Here is a 21846-nt window from a genome sequence, read left to right on the forward strand (position 1 = left end):
AGGTGAAGCTGATAGGACTCGTAAATGCATCCAAATATGGAGAGTGAGAGAAAGGAATATCTTCAAAAGATCTCATATTTCTATATCTAATGAATTAAGGTATTATAGTGACTGGGCACATGGGGATAGAAGCATGTTTGTGAGAGAAGAGGATGAGTTGAGCTTAGGACTTCTTGAGTTTGGTGGCTATAGTACCTCTAGTAGATAAGTCGCATTAATGTCTATACTAGTATGTAGCTGGTATATACAAGTTCTGTACTGATAAAAGATAACATGTTTTACATATTTTTATCATTTACAAGATGCATGCTATACAGATGGTTAGTATGGACTATAAGAATCATCAAAGGTTTCTTTAAAGAAATGAAACCTATATTAGACCTTGAACTAAGTGCATTAGAGTGGAGAGAATAGGATGAGAAAAGGTACATGGGTGAGAATATGCATAGATAGTAAGACCATTAGTCTTTCAGAAGTCAAGAGCTTTTGGTTGACATATGATTCTACTTACATATGGAATCTGGAAAACAAAACAAATGAGTAAACAAAAGGCAGAAACAGACCCATAAATACAGAGACACCGATGGCTGCCAGAGGGTGGAGAGGGTAGAGGGTGCCAAGAGTAGGGGGATAGGCAACATGAATAAAGGGGAGTGGGAGATACAGTCTTCCAGTCACGGAATGAATAAGTCACAGGGATAAAAGGCACAGCATAAGGAATATAGTCAGTGGTACCATTAATAGCTCTGTATGGAGATTGATGGTAGCTACACTTGGGGTGAGCATAGAACATATAGACTTGTGGAATCACTATGTTGTACACCTGAAACTAATGTAGCACTGTTATATTTAAAAAGAGCTTTTGATTGAATAGGATAGCCCAATTCATGAGTACTCTGAAAGCTTATAGAAAGGGTTTGAGGGGATCCCTGGGTGGCGCAGCGGTTTGGCGCCTGCCTTTGGCCCAGGGCGCGATCCTGGAGACCCGGGATCGAATCCCACATCAGGCTCCCGGTGCATGGAGCCTGCTTCTCCCTCTGCCTGTGTCTCTGCCTCTCTCTCTCTCTCTCTCTGTGACTATCATAAATAAATAAAAATTAAAAAAAAAAAAAAAAAAAAGAAAGGGTTTGAACTTTATCTCAGGGATACTTATGGTTTGTAACCTGAGGAATGGAATCATAAAGAGTATTTCAGAAAGATAAGTTTGGTAGTTTAATTAGAAGAGGATCAAATAGCAAACCTGGCACAATGTAATTTCATGGCATGTCTTTAGCCTTCATTTGACATGTGAGATTAATTGCCAGTATAATATAAAAACTATATATTTTTTAAAGATTATTTATTTATTCATGAGAGGCACAGAGAGAGAGAAAGAGACAGAGACACAGGCAGAGGGAGAAGCAGGCTCCATGCAGGGAGCCTGACGTGGGACTTGATCCCGGGTCTCCAGGATCACACTCTGGGCCGAAGGTGGCGCTAAACCGCTGGGCCACAGGGGCTGCCCTAAAAACTATATTTTATATTAAAGTTAATAATATTTCTGTAAGTAAAACATCCCCGAACTTCCGCAAAGAAGGTTTATAAGGTTAAAGTGGCAATTTGAAGATACTTAAAGACAAAACAGAAATGCTGAACTCTTCTTAAAAAAGGTATCAGAAGTAAAAGAAAGAAATATGGCACCATTTAAAAGTCTGGATTTGTTACTGCCATTTTTCACTGTTCTCATTATATAGCTGAAGTCACATAGGTGATGATGAAAAAGTCAGAATGAGAGATTGGTAAAGAATGGAAGAAACCACACATGTCAGTTGTTCAGAAGAGCACTCACTTCCTTACAGCAAGATAAAAATAATAGTTCTAGGAGAGGCTATTATAAAAAGATTTATGTTTGCAATAAAATACAGTACTTCCACTTACCTTCATAATCCCACAGTTCATTGAAAGGTTTTCCTGGTTCTCCAAGTGGGGCTGGAGGATCATTGAAAAATGGAGCACTAACTTCCATCATCACTCCTCCATCGCCTGGATTCAACCTGACAAATGCTGGCTCATGCTTCACTGGAAGACCATCCCAAGTGTGTTCAATTTTAAAATCCATCTGAACACTCTAAAAGAAAAAAAAAGTTTAAAAACTCTTTAAAAATATACAAATGTTTCCTTTAGTTAGACATGAAATGACAATTTCAATGCAAAAAAGAAGGCAGTAAGGCAGCAAAGTAACAAGAACACAATTCTGAGAGTCAAAAGGCTATTAGCCTTCTGGCAAACCATGGACAGGAGTTCTATTGTAAAATAGGTAGTTGGATCCTAAAAACTTTAGAAGGAAGTCTAGATCCAGCTCAAGTCACCTTGTAAAGAGTATGTCAAAATCATTTATAAAAACAGTAATTAGTCCACTGAAGAAACTGTGTACATACGACTATAAACACTTGAGTTTCTAGGTCATCCTTTGTCTTCTAAAATGTGCAGGTGTCTGAATTATTGGAGCCTTTGGGAATCAATATCTTTATAATAAAATTCAATCTGATAAAAAATAACTCTATAAATCAGCAGAAGCACTGCTGTTAACATCTGTTTCTTTGACCAAAACCCTTTCTTTTTGAGTAGCAGATGAAGGGTGGCGGGGGTCAGGGGGCTCCAACCATTTCAAGGTTAGTAGAGTTTATATTGTCTTCCTTGGTCTCGGGGTATAGATTTTCTTAGTTTCTTCAATTGTTGAAATTTCACGTGTTAAATGACTACATGTTTGGTTAATCCCTTTTCTCTGATTGAAAAATGTGAACAAAATTTATCATTTACACTTTGAAATAGACTTAATACATTTGATACAAGAAGTATTTGCATTTTAGATTTTTTTCTTTAAAAAAGTAAGTAGACCTACATAGTATTATATTAATAGAATTACATTTTTTTATTAAACAGTATGGATCTGGCATTTTATAAATATTATCTCATTTAACTTCATAACAAACTTGGGGAGGAACCATTTTTATCGTCCTTACAAACAAAGAAACACACACACACACACACACACAAACAAATGAGGAAACAAATTTGTCCAAGGTCACATGGCTAGCAAATAATGAAACTGAACCAAAATAGGCCATGTTTTCCCAGATGAAGATATTTCAGGAATCTGCAAGAGGATGCAAACCTTATTTTAAGAGTGGTGGATTCCCCAAATCATACTACATCATTACGTCTTGTTCAGAAGATAATCCTGATTAGTAATGATGCTATTTCTAGACTTTAATTTCCCTTATCTGAAGTCTGGGCACTTCCTTGCTTCACATGTTACTTTTACTACAAATAATAAAGTTATTAAGTTTTAAATAACTTAATAGGTAGCACTACTTTACACCCCAAACAAGAGTAGATCTGCTTTTATATTTAACTTCAGTGAATAGATACTGAATACCTCCTAGGTACCAATCACAGGGAGATCCAAATATTTAAGCTCTGTGGAACACAGGAATCCAAGATCTCTGAAAACCTTTTCCTAAGTATGCAGGTCTTCCTAATTTTCACTACATGTTAGCAAATTTTAATTGATAACCTCTAAAATAAAAAAAAATAATTCTAGTATTATAACCCATTTGCCACTATTAGTATGTGAGAAGACAATACATTCAGCAATTTATATTCTTTACTATTAAAATAAACTCAGTGAGTGATAGGCCGCATAAATTGATTCTGATTTTTGTAGTACTGGCTTATATGGAATAAAATACCTCAACAATAAAATAACTTTCTTTAGTTGAAATATCAAGGCACAGTCTTCATATATAAATGGATAAACCTCAATCTCAAATTTTAGTACTAATAAGTATTATCTTAAAGCATATGGGAAGAAATAAAAATAAGTCAAGATATTAGAAATGCCGATTAAATTTGATACCAATATGCTAAGAGAATATGCTATTCTCCTAATTTGGAGCTTAACAATCCTGGCAAAATATAACATAGTGACTAGGAAGCTTTGGCAGATTCACTCATCCTCCACAGACCCAGTATATCTACAAAAATACTGCACACATTAAAGAGATCCCTATCTAATCATTGGGTTTCCACTAGGGAGTTTTCAATTCCCAGCTTTCAGGCAATCATCTCTATGTTCAAATGGAATTAAACCATTTCCAGCAAGTTGATCCTAAAAATGGCCTGTCATTTCCATTCACACAATGTGGGTCTTGTGGTCAGAATGAGGTGTAGTTTACACTTTCAAATTAATTCAAAATATAATCTTATCTGAAAGAAGAACTTAAATATAAAAGCAGAGCTACTCTTGCTGGGAGTATAAAGTAGCGCTACCTCAAGACTTTCTACTGGCCCTTTTCCCTGATTTTTTTGAGCAGTGTTTGAAATTAATGCAAGAGGAACTGAAAGAATATGTGACCTCGAAACCAGCTCTGCAAGAAATTTTAAGGAGGACTCTTAAAATTCCCCTTTAAGAAGAAGTTCAGTGGAACAATCCACAAAAACAAGGACTGAATAGATATCATGACACTAAACTCATATCTCTCAATAGTAACTCTGAATGTGATCGGGCTTAATGACCCCATCAAAAGGCGCAGGGTTTCAGACTGGATAAAAAAGCAGGACCCATCTATTTGCTGTCTCGCCATCCTTATATCAGATAAACTAAAATTTACCCCAAAGACTGTAGTGAGAGATGAAGAGGGACACTATCTCATACTTAAAGGATCTATCCAACAAGAGGATTTAAGAATCCTCAATATATATGCCCCGAATATGGGAGCTGCCAAATATTTAAATCAATTAATAACCAAAGTGAAGAAATACTTAGATAATAATACACTTATACTTGGTGACTTCAATCTAGCTCTTTCTATACTCGATAGGTTTCTAAGCACAACATCTCCAAAGAAACGAGAGCTTTAAACGATACACTGGACCAGATGGATTTCACAGATATCTACAGAACTTTACATCCAAACTCAACTGAATACACATTCTTCTCAAGTGCACATGGAACTTTCTCCAGAATAGACCACATACTGGGTCACAAATCAGGTCTGAACTGATACCAAAAGATTGGGATCATCCCCTGCATATTCTCAGACCATAATGCCTTGAAATTAGAACTAAAACACAACAAGAAGTTTGGAAGGACCTCAAACACGTGGAGGTTAAGGACCATCCTGCTAAAAGATGAAAGGGTCAACCAGGATATTAAGGAAGAATTAAAAAGATTCATGGAAACTAATGAGAATGAAGAAACAACCGTTCAAAATCTTTGGGATGCAGCAAAAGCAGTCCTAAGGGGGAAATACATCACAATGCAAGCATCCATTCAAAAACTGGAAAGAACTCAAATACAAAAGCTAACTTTACACATAAAGGAGCTAGAGAAAAAATAGCAAATAGATCCTGCACCCAGCAGAAGAAGAGAGTTAATAAAGATTCAAGCAGAACTCAATGAAATCGAGACCAGAAGAACTGTGGAACAGATCAACAGAACCAGGAGTTGGTTCTTTAAAAGAATTAATAAGATAGAAAAACCATTAGCCAGCCTTATTAAAAAGAAGAGAGAGAAGACTCAAATTAATAAAATCATGAATGAGAAAGGAGAGATCACTACTAACACCAAGGAAATACAAACGATTTTAAAAACATATTATGAACAGCTATACGCCAATAAATTAGGCAATCTGGAAGAAATGGATGCATTCCTGGAAAGCCACAAACTACCAAAACTGGAACAGGAAGAAATAGAAAACCTGAACAGGCCAATAACCAGGGAGGAAATAGAAGCAGTCATCAAAAACCGCCCAAGACACAAAAGTCCAGGGCCAGATGGCTTCCCAGGGGAATTCTATCAAACGTTTAAAGAAGAAACCATACCTATTCTACTAAAACTGTTTGGAAAGATAGAAAGAGATGGAGTACTTCCAAATTCGTTCTATGAGGCCAGCATCACTTTAATTCCAAAACCAGACAAAGACCCCACCAAAAAGGAGAATTACAGACCAATATCCCTGATGAACATGGATGCAAAAATTCTCAACAAGATACTAGCCAATAGGGTCCAACAGTACATTAAGAAAATTATTCACCACGACCAAGTAGGATTTATCCCCGGGACACAAGGCTGGTTCAACACTCGTAAAACAATCAATGTGATTCATCATATCAGCAAGAGAAAAAACAAGAACCATATGATCCTCTCATTAGATGCAGAGAAAGCATTTGACAAAATACAGCATCCATTCCTGATCAAAACTCTTCAGAGTGTAGGGATAGAGGAAACATTCCTCGATATCTTAAAAGCCATCTACGAAAAGCCCACAGCAAATATCATTCTCAATGGGGAAGCACTGGGAGCCTTTCCCCTAAGATCAGGAACAAGACTGGGATGTCCACTCTCACCACTGCTGTTCAACATAGTACTGGAAGTCCTAGCCTCAGCAATCAGACAACAAAAAGACATTAAAGGCATTCAAATTGGCAAAGAAGAAGTCAAACTCTCCCTCTTTGCCGACGACATGATACTCTACGTAGAAAACCCAAAAGCCTCCACCCCAAGATTGCTAGAACTCATACAACAATTTGATAGCGTGGCAGGATACAAAATCAATGCCCAGAAATCAATGGCATTTCTATACACTAACAATGAGACTGAAGAAAGAGCAATTAAGGAGTCAATTCCATTTACAATTGCACCCAAAAGCATAAGATACCTTGGAATAAACCTAACCAAAGAGGTAAATGATCTATACCCTAAAAACTACAGAACACTTCTGAAAGAAATTGAGGAAGATACAAAGAGATGGAAAAATATTCCATGCTCATGGATTGGCAGAATTAATATTGTGATAATGTCAATGTTACCCAGGGCAATGTACACGTTTAATGCAATCCCTATCAAAATACCATGGACTTTCTTCAGAGAGAACAAATTATTTTAAGATTTCTGTGGAATCAGAAAAGACCCCCGAATAGCCAGGGGAATTTTAAAAAGAAAACCATATCTGGGGGCATCACAATGCCAGATTTCAGGTTGTACTACAAAGCAATGGTCATCAAGACAGTGTGGTACTGGCACAAAAACAGACACACATAGATCAATGGAACAGAATCAGAACCCAGAAGTGAACCCTGAACTTTATGGTCAACTAATATTCGATAAAGGAGGAAAGACTATCCACTGGAAGAAAGACAGTCTCTTCAATAAATGGTGCTGGGAAAATTGGACATCCACATGCAGAAGAATGAAACTAGACCACTCTCTTTCACCAGACACAAAGATAAACTCAAAATGGATGAAAGATCTATATGTGAGACAAGATTCCATCAAAATCCTAGAGGAGAACACAGGCAACACCCTTTTTGAACGTGGCCACAGTAACTTCTTGCAAGATACATCCATGAAGGCAAAAGAAACAAAAGCAAAAATGAACTATTGGGACTTCATCAAGAGAAGAAGCTTTTGCACAGCAAAGGATACAGTCAACAAAACTAAAAGACAACCTACAGAATGGGAGAAGATATTTGCAAATGACGTATCAGATAAAGGGCTAGTTTCCAAGATCTATAAAGAACTTATTACACTCAACACCAAAGAAACAATCCAATCATGAAATGGGCAAAAGACATGAACAGAAATCTCACAGAGGAAGACATAGACATGGCCAACATGCACATGAGAAAATGCTCTGCATCACTTGCCATCAAGGAAATACAAATCAAAACCACAATGAGATACCACCTCACACCAGTGAGAATGGGGAAAATCAACAAAGCAGGAAACCACAAATGTTGGAGAGGATGTGGAGAAAAGGGAACCCTCTTACACTGTTGGTGGGAATGTGAACTGGTGCAGCCACTCTGGAAAACTGTGGTTTTTCCTTTGAGGTTCCTCAAAGAGTTAAAAATAGACCTGCCTTACGACCCAGCAATTACACTGTTGGGGATTTACCCCAAAGATACAGATGCAATGAAACGCCGGGACACCTGCACCCCGATGTTTATAGCAGCAATGTCCACAATAGCTAAACTGTGGAAGGAGCCTCGGTGTCCATCGGAAGATGAATGGATAAAGAAGATGTGGTTTATGTATACAATGGAATACTACTTAGCCATTAGAAATGACAAATACCCACCATTTGCTTCAACGTGGATGGAACTGGAGGGTACTATGCTGAGTGAAATAAGTCAATTGTAGAAGGACAAACATTATATGTTCTCATTCATTTGGGGAATATAAATAATAGTGAAAGGGAATATAAGGGAAGGGAGAAGAAATGTGTGGGAAATATCAGAAAGGGAGACAGAACATAAAGACTCCTAACTCTGGGAAACGAACTAGGGGTGGTGGAAGGGGAGGAGAGTGGGGGGTGGGGGTAAATGGGTGACGGGCACTGAGGGGGGCACTTGACGGGATGAGCACTGGGTGCTATTCTGTATGTTGGTAAATTGAACACCAATAAAAAATAAATTTATTAAAAAAAAAGAAATTAATGCAAGAAATATTGAATATACTTCCACTGCTGGGAGGAGTGCCATGGCTGACATGGCTGACAAGGGTAGAATGTAATTTTGGCTTTGACTGCATAAAATGATTTTAATTTCCTACTAGAGTGACAAATTTGTTAAGTTGCTTAAAGAACACTAATGTTAATCCAAGTGTGCATAATATTTATAACAAAATTAACCTAAAAAGTATAGTCCTGCCCACTAGTTTACAATGTAATCTAAAGATAATGTTGGATCCAGAGAGAAACAACTGATTCTCCTTTCAACTTCCTGGGGACCGGGGATACTTACTATTCTCTCTTGAAACTTAATTCTTAGTGCCTCTCAATTTTGTATGCACATGTGCTCATATGAAATAGACAATTCAACTGTCAATGTCCTTTGTGACCTATGCTAGTGTGCATCCCCCACTCTACTTTTTATCATTCTCTGCTGCCTGTACATTGCTCAGTTTTGATTCACAGCATTATACCACAGGACATGTTTGTTTATTGTCTCCCCATTCCCAGCCAGAAAGCCTGTAAGTAATATGAACTCATCATTTATTTGTCAAGTGAATAATCCTCCTAGTTTTTGGATCCAAAACTTCATGATTCTAAGGTTTTCTGCAAAATAAATCAATTGTATTCATGGTATCACTCTCTTTCAGTTAAAACAATAGCAAGTAACTAAGATAATATGTCATATCTAGAAACTTCCTTTCAATTTAGTTTATCAAAGGTTACCTACTCACTTTGTTTCAGGTGCTGTACCAGGTGTTAGGGAAATTAACTATAAGCCTAGGGGAGTTAGGGATGTGTCTCATGTAGCTAAACCAACAAAGTCTATATTATCAATTGGTTTATTTTATAGTCCAATTTGATAAAGTTGGATTCCTACACCAAGCTAAGTTTTTCTTTTTTAAGATTTTATTTATTTGAGAGAGAGCAAGAGTGGAACACATAAAAGAGGGAGAGGAAGAGGGAGAAGCAGACTCATAGGTGAGCAGAGAGCCCATGTGGGGCTTGATCCCAGGACCCTGGGATCAGACGCTTAATTGACAGAGCCACCCAGGTGCCCCACCAAACTAAGTTTTAAATGAATCAAAGATTTAAACATAAAAACCATATTATAAGAGAAAAATTAATTTTTAAGACAATGTTATAGTTGAAAAAGCCTTTTAAAATATAACCCCAAACTCAAAAGACAGAAAAGAATGATACATTTGGCTGCATAAAATTAACAAAACTAAAAGCAAAGACCTGCCTTCACCCACCCAAAAGAGCTCACTATTACAAAAATCAAAAGACAGTTGGGGAAAAAATATCTGCAACTCATATTTCAGACAAATAACTAACTTTTTCAGTGCTTAAAGGGGTCCTAGAAATTAATAAGGAAAAGATCAATACCCCAACAGAAAAATAGGATAAAACAGTTAACAAAAGGTAAATGCAAAATGTTCAACCTCATTTATGATAGAAATGCACATTAAAGCAACAATAAATTACTATTTTCTTGTATTGGAAAATTTGATAACATGATGTGATAATGCAAAACAATGAAAAACAATCACATATTGTTGTTGGGGCATAACTGGCACAGCTTCTGTGAAGAACAATCCTTCAAAATCTATCAAAACAAAACATGCAAATATCCTTTGACTCAACAATTCTAGTTCTAGGAGTTATTACACCTGCACATATTCAAAATGACATAAGTATAAAGATATTCACTGCAACACTGTCTACAATAACAAAATAATGTAAGCAATTTAAATACCCATAAGTACAGGATTGGTAAGGAAATTATGCTGTATCATGCAATGAAATACTATGTAGCTGCTAAAAAAGAGTAAGAAGCTCTATATATATTTAAAATATACTAAGGGAAAAAAAGCAAGGTGCAAAATGTATGAACTTATTTCATTGAAAAAGAAGACTATTTGCATAAATGCTTGTGAATGCATATACTATCTCAGAAAGCACAGACAAGAAACCAGTGGTGGCAGTGGTTACCTCTTATGAGGCAATTGCTGGAGACAAGAGAGCAAGGGAGGCTTATTTTCAACTGCTATTACTTAAAACAACAACAACAAAAACTGCCTGAATTTTATACTATTAAAAAATAAATGAATGATTAAAAAGTGTTTTTTAAAGTCCATGTGATATATACCTCCTCTCTATATTATATATGCTTAACATTTCTTAAATGTCAGAATGAATACTGGGAATATTATTGAAGGAATATATTCATTCAAGGTGATCACCAGCCTATTATGCAATTTTGATGTTGGCTGTTTAGACTTCCTTAGAAGAATGTTTATCGTTAATCTGTGTTTTTCCACATTTTAACTTCTATTCCTCAAATTACTCTTTCATCCAAAAAAAGTTCCAATTTTAAAATTATTTTCATGCTTGTTTGCATTATGGAGAGGCCTTTAAAAGGAAAGTTGAGAAAGGAGAGAACCGCAGAACACTAAATGTCCAGGAGACAAAAAACATTCCACAAAGGTTAAAAGAAGGAAGTAATGGAAAAGATGTTTTCTCAGAACGTTTTACAAGGGAAATTTCCAAATTCTTCTATTCACGAAATTGCCTTTAGTTTCCTATAATTATATTTCAGTTTGCATTCTTGCTTCCACCTGCACCCCTGCCCGTTTATGAGAGAAACGGAGAAAGGAAGCAGTCGGAAAGTGGGAGTAAATAAACTGTGCCAGCAGAAGCAGCAGCTGAAAAAGAAGTTACCAAAGAAAAGGCTAACAAGACTGGGCGAAGCTGCAAGTAAGAAGCGAGGTAAGGACGCTAAACAAGAGAAGAACACAGACCGGGAAGCTCTTTTTCCGTTCAACACTCAGCTCGCTGCTTTCTGCGCAGGTGACTGAAGAGGGCTCAGCCTTAGGCTCCGCCCAGCTGCCTACATATCCCAGGGGGGTTGGGCGTGGAGGACTGAAGCCAACTCGTCCTGGTTTTACAGGAAAGGAAAAAAAGGAAGTGAACCTCTGAACTTTTGATCATTCTACTGAAGTTTGTGTGATTTTCTAGAAGGAGAAGGAAGGGTAATTCAGCAATATAAATACCATGTAATAATCTGAAAATGAGCTGTAAATTCCAGTTCAGGCAGGCACTTTCCAACTATGATCACCAGCAAATCACTGTAAAAAGGATTTTGTGAATGGATATACATATACATAAATGTATTTAGGACAGTGCCTAGCATGTATGTAGTAAATACTCAGAAAACATTAGCTGTTATTATTAAAGTCTACACAGGTTTGCGTAAAGAAAATATTTTTCTGTTGAAATTTTTTAAATTATAGGTTACTTAAGTGGTTGTCCTATTAAAACTAGACTATAAGGCAGGATAGTCTAAATGACCCTTGAGATCCCAAAATATGGTTCTGGTTGGTTCAGTCTTACCTATTCCAACAGTTTCAGTATTTATCAGCTTATTTTCCTTCATTTAGTGTCTCCCACCCAAGACAGTGTGAACTTATTGTTTCTATACAGGATTAGATGTAAATTCATAACATAATCATACATAAACTTTTAAAGTTCTCAAGAAAAGGCAATGATTTACAGAACTACTCTATTTCTAAATAATAAAATCATTCTGTATTTTGGTTGCTGAGAGTTACCAAAATGTCTACGGGATCTGTGGGTTTAATTCAGCAAGCAGTCACTGGACCTGAACTTCACAGCTACTCTGAGAATACTGTGCATATATTCTACATGTTTAAGTAAATTCACCATTTTCTCCTGATCTGCAACAGCAGATATTACATTAGTGTATGGCCATTATTCAATTATTTTCAGGTAAAGTATTAAAGTACACCATATGAAGCTGCAGAAAAATCACAATTTCATATGGTTTAGCATAAGTATGTTTTGCTCATAACATACTTTTAAAAACTTCTTTGGGGGAAAGCAGCTTTCGTATTTGTTTTACGAAAACTATTATTTTTGTTTTATAAAAATCATTTGATGGGAGAGGGAAATGAGCTCTTGCTCAATAGCTCAATTTCCAACTTTGTATTCTTCATGGTGCTTTCTTTCCACATGGTACTGGCTGCTTGATGTCAATTTATTAAACAAATTAATATTAGTAAGAACTATAAATTTTCAAAGGTTTTCTTTCTTTTTTTAATTTTTTTTATTTATGATAGTCACACAGAATGAGAGAGAGAGGCAGAGACACAGGCAGAGGGAGAAGCAGGCTCCATGCACCGGGAGCCCGACGTGGGACTCAATCCCGAGTCTCCAGGATCGCGCCCTGGGCCAAAGACAGGCGCTAAACCGCTGCACCACCCAGGGATACCCTCAAAAGTTTCCTTTATTGAAGAAATATATCTAACACACACACACACAAAAATGAAATTGGAGCTAGAGAATGGTTAAACACATGATTTTCCCATTCCTTGTACTCAATTACACTGATACTTTCCAATCCACCAAATTCCTTAAATTAATTCCTTCATCAGGTATTTTTGAACCCTTCTTGGATTCCAGGCTCTCTAATGGAGCCTATAAACAAACTACAAAACAATATGATAGAGACTGGATGGAGGAAGAAGCACAAAGTATTAAGGAAGCACCCTCCTTGGGGAAAGTGGGTAGAGAACACAAGAGAACTTTTAAAAGCAAGCAACACTAGAGGGGATACTTTAAGGATAAGTGGAAGCGTGACAATTTTGTTTCATAAAGATGAAAAATATTTTGTAAAAGCTCCATGCAAAAACCAGTAGAATCTTACAAACCAGCTTCCCAAACAAACCGCAATACCGTAATTTGCATTGAACTTGACCATATAAGCCAAATAGCTCAAGTATAGAGATAAAAATTCCAACTTCAGATATTTAATTTACATAATGCAAAGACCACTCATCATTTATATCCAGAAAGTGATCTTTGCGTTCACCAACACTAATACATCTTATTAATATCTAGTGTAGGTGTGGAATTAAGTTTATAACTGATGCCAAATTAACTCCAATGGCAACATGCAGATTCAAATGTAGGAGAACTTAAAGTCTAGTCCTCGGGGAGCGGGGGAGGAGCTCATGAAAAAGTCCTACGCTGACCTTTCAAGAAAGAGTTGACGTTTGCCCACTCAATCTCTCCCTCCAGTAAGTTTAACATTTATTTATTTATTCATGAGAGAGAGAGAGAGAGAGAGAGAGGAGCAGAGACACAGGCAGAGGGAGAAGCAGGCTCCACGCAGGGAGCCCGACGCGGGACTCGATCCCGGGTCTCCAAGGTCATGCCCTGGGCCGAAGGCAGATGCGCAGCCGCTGCCCATTCCTCCAATTTTAAGATAGGGCTTAAATGCAGACAAAATTTTTAATACTGGAAATTGTCATTTTGCCCTCAGATATTAAGTTCTGCCTAATTTTTTCTGACAAAAAAAATAACTTTTTTGTTCTTTTTGAGGAAGCAAAGATTTGCAGGATCTTTGTACCACCTCTAACTACACGTACGCCTTCCTGACACAGCTAAACACAGCTTGTCTCCTTCCCCTAAAGACCCAGAGGGGCAGGGCCGTACTTAGCTTGTGGAGACCAAGCCCACCTCCAAGATCCTCCAGAAGCTCCGCTCTGGGGGCGGCCTCGGAAGGCGCCAGCTTGGGCCCCGCCTCCAGTCAGACGTCTACTCACTTTCCAAACCCGCTCCTTGCGGCCAGCAAGCAGGTTCCCTCAGTGCAGAAGTGCCAGGCATCAAAGATTCTGGGAGCGTTTAAAATATGTGCTTGACGCCCTCCCTACGTTTACAACTTGGGGGGTTTTCTTGAAAAACCCCACACGCTGCACAGCCCCGCGGGCTCGCCCCCGGGAGGGAGCCTGCTCGCCGCCTCGGGGGTGGCTCCGCGCGCCGCCTTCCAGGTTCTCACAGCTCCACCCAGAGCTGGACCGATAGCCAATAGCGTGTAAGGACTCTAGGAAGCGCGATGACGCAGGCGCCGACGTCCACGTGATGACGCAGGCCGCGTCGCCGTCTCCAAGGAGCGGCCCGGGGCACCGGTTTCAAAGTCGCAGGGCGGGCCGAGTGGACTTCCGCGGCTGGCCCCGGGTTTCGCCGGCGTCCTGGAGTCGACCCCCGCCTTCCTCCCCGAACGCTGCCCCCAGGACGCCGCCGCCCGGCTGCTCGCCGGCTCTGTAGGCTGTGTCCTGAGCGGCCCGGCACGACCCCGAGTGACCTGCGGGACGCCTCCGGCCGCCCGCGTCCGCGCTTTACCCCGCCGGGATTCGGGGCGGGGGAGGGGGGGGACGAGGCCCCAAAATTCACGTGGCGGATCCTCGGCGCGCCTGGCATCTGAAGTCCGCTGCCCGGTCGAGGGGCCGCGCTGGGACTCGGGAGAAGGAGGCGCGGCGGGGCTGTCGACGTGAGGAGGATGCTGCCTACGCCCTCGAGAGCTTGACAAGCCCCGGAGCGTCGCTCTGTCCTGTGTCTCCGCACGGCGAGCTCTGGTGGTGGTGGGGGGGGGGGGGGGGGTCGGGTCGCTTTTGTTGTTCTTTTTTTGTTTCATTTTTGGAAGAAAGTGGCAGGTGGTGAAATCCCAAGGAAATGGCCACGGAAATCGACTTTCTGAGAGACCAAAGTAAGCTCCGTATCCCTCTGTGGAAAATGGTTACCCTGCGTGGCGAGGTTGCCGACCGGCTACTATTTTCGAATATGCCCGTTCGGTGCATGGAAATTTTGGAGAAACTCAAGTCAGCTTTACGGGAAAGCCTGGCGGGCGGGCGGGTGGGTGGGTGCGTATATGCTTAAGCAGAACATCGCCTGGTTCCTCCTTCAGCTGGACGCGGTTAGTATGTTCCTCGCATGCCCCGGAGAACTCAGAGGGGCGAGAGGCCAGGAAGAGTCTCCCCAAGGCACAGTTGTGGCTGTTTTTTTTGTTTTGTTTTGTTTTGTTGTTTTTTTTTTAAATATTCATGAGAGAGAGACACAGAGCGAGGCAGAGGGAGAAGCAGGCTCCACGCAGGGAGCCCGACCCGACGTGGGACTCGATCCCGGGCCTCCGGGGTCACGCCCTGGGCTGAAGGCGGGCGCTAACCCGCTGAGCCACCCGGGCTGCCCAGTTGTGGCCGTTTTTGTAAGGAGATGTTTATGTAAAGTCCCGTTTCGGTTACGTGTACGTGCCAGGCTCTCAACAGGCACCGCTGCTGCAAAGAGGTGGACAGTCCTGCCCTCCAGGAATTTAATTTGAGGAAAGAAATCCGTAAATTCCATAGATACACGCAATTGGCAGCAGGTGCTAACCCTTACGCCTCGGTTCCTTCATGGGGTTGTTGGAATGATTAAATGAGAGTTTTGTTTTGTTTTTTAGGATTTTATTTATTCATGAGACCTGGGGTGGCGGGGGGGCGGGGGCATAGAGAGAAGCAGGCTCCATGCAGGGAGCCCGACGTGAGACTAGAACCTGGGACTCCAGGATCACACCTTGGGCTGAAGGCAGATGCTCAACCACTGAGCCACCCAGGTTGTCCCCGATTAAAGGAGTATTAAAATATGTAAAGGCTGGGGCAGCCCCGGTGGCTCAGCGGTTTAGCGCCGCCTTCAGCCCAGGGCCTGATCCTGGAGTCCAGGGATCGAGTCCAGGGATCGAGTCCCGGTTGGGCTCCTTGTATGGAGTCTGCCTGTGTCTCTGCCTCTGTGTGTGTGTGTGTGTGTGTCTCACGAATAAATAAATAAAATCTTTTAAAATACGTAAAGGGTTTAGCATAGTATCTGACACTAAACATATTTAACTATTAAAGGACTGTTATTAACTGTGATCAAGGAAGGTGTCATTTGGGCTAAAGCTTGAAGTACTAATACGAATCTGCTAGACAAGAACCGTGTGGGTATCCCAAATAGAATGGTATATGCAGCATGTATGCAGCGTTGAGGAGATGAGTATGCAAGGAGGTTGGCTTGTATGGAGTGTGGTTTATCTAGGCAAATAGCAAGTGGAGCTGAACAGGGAAGAATGGGACTGGATAATGAAGGGCCTTGTCTGCTGTGGGTTGAGTTTGGACCGTTGCACAGATGATAGGAACCACTGAAAAGCACGTGAGAGTAGCATGATTGAATTTGATTTGGAAAGCCTGGTAATGGCTGTTAGGAGGACTGAGTGCTCTAGCAGAGTCTGATAGGGGACTATTCTTAATTCGCACAAGTAAGTGAAGTAAGGTAGTACAGTGAAGTTGGAGATTAGGGAATTTGAGATGAGGTAGGGGGCAACTGAGGTTTTTGCATTAAGCAACAGGGAAGGTAGGGAAAAAGCGGTAAGTTCGGAAGCTTTATAAACCAGTGGTTAAGAACTCTACCCCTAGATTCAGTCTGTCTAGGTTCATGTACTAAGTTTATCTCTTTTCAGGTCTTTGACCTTTGTCGAGTTCCTTAGCTCCTTGGTGTTTCAGTTTTCTCATTTATAAAATGGAAATAATAGCACAATAACCCTTGTGGGGTTATAAGGATTAAATGAAATGATGTAAATAAAGCATGGTTTCTAGGGCATAATAAATGTGCTATAAAATTTAGAATTAATGGACTATAATGATACCATACATTAGCATTCTTTTTTAGGTTTGAAGTGGGAATATCCGCCATCCCATAAGGAAGACTGGCTGACCTCCATCTCAAGTAGTGGGGGACAAGAGTTGGGTGATAAGGATTTTGGTTGGGGTGGGGAGGGTACCTGAATCACCCCAAAACTATGATTTTTAGAGGAATGAGCCAGCCATGTTTTCTTTTTAAATGGAAACTAGGATGCCGGTTACAGCTGAGGTGAAAACAGATGGCTTGACCTTCTCCCACTTATTCTAACCTTCACTACACTGACTTCTTTTGATCTTAATTGTCTCTTCATTTGTTCCATTTGGATTTGGTAGTCTAGCTCAAGAGAATTTGATTTAGTGTTTCTCAAGTAGCAACCCCTGTGATAAAGCATTAGCTTTACAAAAAACTACAGGTAATTCCAAACCCAGTCATGCTCCTAGTAAACTCCTAGCATAATTTCAAGACCCCATTCTCCCACCTCCATCTGAGAAAGGAAATTTGATAGTCCTTAGAGACCTGTTCAAAGAGATACTTGTTTATGAAGCTAAGAAATGAAAAAGTCATTCTTGTAGTGGGAATTTGGGAAGTGGAGATGAACTTATTTTTTCTTTTCATTCTCTTAAGTGTTCTTCACAGGCCAAAAGTTTTTAATTTTGTTGAGGTTCTCAATTCTTTTTTTTTTTTTAAGATTTTATTTATTCATAAGAGACAGAGAGAGAGAGAGGCAGAGACATAGGCAGAGAGAGAAGCAGGCTCTCTCTGGGGAGCCTGATGTGGGACTCGATCCCAACACCCTGGGATCACACCCTGAGCCAAAGGCAGATGCTCAACCACTGAGCCACCCAGGCGCCCCTCAATTTGTTCTTATATGGATGTCTTATCTAAGTAATCTTTGCTTAATCAAAGGCTGCAAAGATTTTCTTCTATGTTTTCTAGAAATTTTGTAATTTTAGGTTTTACATTTAGATTTATGATCCACTTGGCTGAAATTTTGTATAAGGTTAAGATAAGGATCAAAGTTTACCTTTTTGCATATGAATGCAATTAAAAAGACTATCCTTTCTCCATTGGATTTCCTTTGCGAAAAGTCATTTGTCCTTATTCGTGTCCATCCATTTCTGGACTCTGTTCTGTTCCATTGACTTGTTTTATCTGTTTGAGCACCAGTGTTCCACTGTTTTGATTATTGCAACTTTATAGTAAGTCATAAAATCAGGTGATGTTAGCCTTTCAAATTTGTTCTTTTTCAGTTATTCTGGCTATTCTAGATGCTTTGCACTTCCATGTGGATTTTAGAATCAGCTTGTCAATGTCTTCAAAAAAAATGCTGAGATTTTGAGAGGCGTTGCATTGACTCTGTTGATCAATATGTGTAGAATTCATATCTAATGATATTTGAGTCCTCTTATCAATGAAAAGGTTGATCTCTGCCTGCATTTTCCCTCTTTGTGCCATAGCCTGAAAGTCTCTCACGTCATTCTCTCCATTGATGTGTCTATTATTTCTCTTGGCAATATTTTGTAGTTTTCAGTATATAGGTTTGCATGCCTTTTATCAGATTGATCCCTATGTATTCTGGTTTTGATACTATTATAAATGGTGGTATTCTTTTAATTTCTGATTTATCATTGCTAGTATATAGAAATACATCTTTTTTTGTGTTTTCTTTCATGTTGTACCCTGCAACCTTTTTAAACTCACTTACTCTGATAGGTTCTTTTCAAAGTTTATCAGATTTTCTACATAGATGATCTTTTCATCTGTCAATACACTTTTACTTCCTTTCCAATTTGGATGCCTTTCATTTCCTTGCTTTATTGTACTGGCTAGAACTTCGAGTACAGTTGAACACAGGTGGTTGAAGTGGACATCCTTTTCTTTGTCCTGATCTTAGGGTACAAGCGTCTGTCTTTCAGAATTAAGTATGATACTAACTGTAGATTTTTCAGAGGCGTTTTTAGATGATTGAGGATATTCCTTTCTAGTCCTAGTTGTCCGAGAGTTTTTATCAGAATGGATTTTGAATTTTTTTCAAATGCTTTTTCTCTGTTTATTGAGAGTATTGAATTTTTTTTTCCATTTTGACTTACATTGATTAATTTTCATATTACCTTTTTGGGGGGATAGACTTCTCTTATGTGTTACCCTTTTTATTGTTTGATTTGGCTTTCTAAACGTTTATTTAAAATTTTAATTTTCTATATTCATAAAGCCTTTTTTCCCTCTTCTCATCTCTATGTCTGGTTTTGGTAATAGGCAATGCTTTCCTCACGGAATTAGTGGGAAAATATTTTGTTTTCTTCAATTTTCTGGAAAAGTTTATGTAAAATTGACATTATTTCTTCCTTAAATGCTTGGTAGAATTTACCAGTAAAGACAAGACCTAGAGTTTTCTTTGTGGAAAGATTTTAAACTGTAAATTTAGTTTCTTTAGTAGGTAAAGAGCTACTCAGTAGTCTGTTGTATGGTATTTTTTGGGTGTTTTTGTTGTTGTTGTTGTTGTTATGTACTGTTGTATACAGAGACCCTCCACAGATTTCATATATCCAGAATTTTCTCTCTCAGGTCATTAAGCTGGAGCAATTATAAGCCTCACTTCATTTATTTTGCATCTCTCATCATCATTATCTCTTGTCTAGTGTCTGGCAAACCATTATTTATTTGCTTTTGGTTGTAATAAGTGGGAAGGTAGTCCTTGTTACTTCATTTTGGACATAAGCAGAAGTCCTATTCAAGTTACCCTACTTTTGAAATCTTAAACACAAGTTTCTTACTCCTGGTAGAAGTATTCTTTGGCTTCATCAAGACTTCTGTTCTTTGACTCTTCATTTTCCTCTATATCCTTAAGTCTTTCCCAGCTTGTTTTTATTGCTTTCTCTTTTTTTAAAGATTTATTTATTCATTTGAGAGAGAGGGAGTGAGCATGTGTTATGCACAAATGAGGAGAGGGGCAGAGGGAGAAAATCTCAAGCAGACTCCCTGCTGAGTATGGAGCTGAATATGGGGCTCAGTCCCACAACCCTGAGATCATGACCTGAGCCACCCAGTTACCTCTGTTTTTACTAATTTCTTATACAGCTTATAACCATTGCCCATCGGTTGATCTACTCTCTTGTTAGTGATCTTAATATGTTTATAATCTCGGCTTTTTTGAGTAGCACATACTGGATAATACTTCATCCCTTAATTAGTTGTTTATGTTGCCTTAATAGTTCTCACACCCAGCTGTTCAATAACCATAGATAAAAAACTCAACTCTCTAGATAAGTACCACCACAAACTCAAGGTTAACTCATAACTAAAAAGTGATCAAGCTGGGATTTGAACCTAGGCCATCTAGTTCCAATGTCTATATTCTTAATGTCTACTCAACAAAGAGACTTGCGGGGATCCCTGGGTGGCGCAGCAGTTTGGCGCCTGCCTTTGGCCCAGGGCGTGATCCTGGAGACCCGGGATCGAATCCCACATCGGGCTCCCTGCATGGAGCCCGCTTCTCCCTCTGCCTGTGTCTCTGCCTCTCTCTCTCTCTCTCTCTGTGACTATCATGAATAAATAAAATCTTTAAAAAAAAAAAAAAAAAAGAGACTTGCAAGAAAAAAAGGGGGGAGGGGAGCCTGTTTCACTGATGTGCATAGAAACTAAAATCCTACATAAAAGAGGTGACTGGGTGGCTCAGTAGGTTAAGTGTCCCAACTCTTGATTTCAGCTCGGGTCATAACCTCAGGTTCATGAGATCGAGTCCTCCATCAGTCTCCATACTGAGTGTGGAGCTTGCTTAAGATTCTCTCTTCCCCTTCCCCTCTCCCTACTCCTGCCTCTCCCTCTCTTAAAAAATATCCTATGTAAAATATTAATCCAGTAATGAATGTCTGTATGTGTACATATATGTATACATATGCCTGTGTATAATTGTCTTCATATTGGGTTCATCCCAGTAATAGTTAGCATTAAAAATTACTGAATACAATCAAGAAGACCTAGGTTAATGGAGAAACCACTAACATATTAAATTTGTAGATTAGAATACTCAATATATTAAATATGTCAGTTCTTCAACAGATTAATGATTAGATTCCGTGCATTCTCAAGCTTAGTTTTTTTTTTTTTTTAATTTTTATTTATTTATGATAGTCACAGAGAGAGAGAGAGAGAGGCGCAGAGACACAGGCAGAGGGAGAAGCAGGCTCCATGCACCGGGAGCCCGACGTGGGACTCGATCCCGGGTCTCCAGGATCACGCCCTGGGCCAAAGGCAGGCGCCAAACCGCTGCGCCACCCAGGGATCCCTCAAGCTTAGTTTTAACAGTATCGTTCTAAAATCTAGTGGGAGAGGGGCACCTGGGTGGTTCAGTCGGTTAGGTGACCAACTCTTGATTTCAACTCAAGTCGTGATCTCAGGGTTGTGAAATGGAGCCCTACATCGAGCTCCCCACTGGGTACAGAGTTTGCCTAAGGTTTTCTCTCTCCCTCTGCTCCTTCTCCCTACCCCCACTAGTACACACATTCTCTTTCTCTCTAAGAAATAAAAATCTAGTGGAAGACTTAAGAATAACCAAGAGAGTTTTAAAGAATATCAAGGTGAGATATTTTACCTGTCAGCTATTAAGACTTAAAATATCCAATTATTAAATCAACATTAGATTGTCATACATAGGTCAGTGGAATAAATTAGCAAGGAAAAGACATATATGTGAAACTTGTTATCTGAAAGAACAATACAAATCAGTGCTAGGATGGTCCTAGGATAATTGGCTATCCAAATAGGAAAGAAAAAATAATAAAGATACCTTTCCCACATATATAGAAAAACCATTCTGATATTTTGATTTAACGGCCAA

The 21846-nt window shown here is 39.5% G+C and overlaps 2 protein-coding genes across 12 annotated transcripts in view; one reads left to right on the plus strand and one right to left on the minus strand.

The window, feature by feature from the left end:
* Nucleotides 1-14369, minus strand: part of C19H4orf33 (chromosome 19 C4orf33 homolog) — a 306277-nt gene extending 291908 nt beyond the window's left edge. For 3 of the 6 annotated variants that reach the window (XR_005373915.1, XR_005373914.1, XM_038564639.1), the window contains exons 1-3: nt 14126-14369; nt 11300-11436; nt 1918-2107 (exon numbers count right to left, since the gene is read on the minus strand). Coding sequence is in view for 4 of the 6 variants with exons in the window: in XM_038564639.1 (XP_038420567.1) it covers nt 1918-2107; nt 11300-11436; nt 14126-14186 (388 nt within the window). In the remaining 2 variants the exon portion in view is untranslated. Of the gene's footprint in view, nt 1-1917; nt 2108-11299; nt 11437-14039 lie in introns of all 6 variants that reach the window. The other 3 variants (XM_038564640.1, XM_038564641.1, XM_038564642.1) reach the window with 3 other exon arrangements.
* Nucleotides 14370-14943: 574 nt separating this feature from the next.
* Nucleotides 14944-21846, plus strand: part of SCLT1 (sodium channel and clathrin linker 1) — a 177265-nt gene continuing 170362 nt past the window's right edge. For all 6 annotated transcript variants that reach the window (XR_005373912.1, XR_005373913.1, XR_005373911.1 and 3 more), the window contains exon 1: nt 14944-15066. Coding sequence is in view for 3 of the 6 variants with exons in the window: in XM_038564635.1 (XP_038420563.1) it covers nt 15033-15066 (34 nt within the window). In the remaining 3 variants the exon portion in view is untranslated. The remainder of the gene's footprint in view (nt 15067-21846) is intronic.

This window comes from Canis lupus, chromosome 19 (assembly GCF_011100685.1).
Source record: "Canis lupus familiaris isolate Mischka breed German Shepherd chromosome 19, alternate assembly UU_Cfam_GSD_1.0, whole genome shotgun sequence".
Classification (NCBI taxonomy): domain Eukaryota; kingdom Metazoa; phylum Chordata; class Mammalia; order Carnivora; family Canidae; genus Canis; species Canis lupus.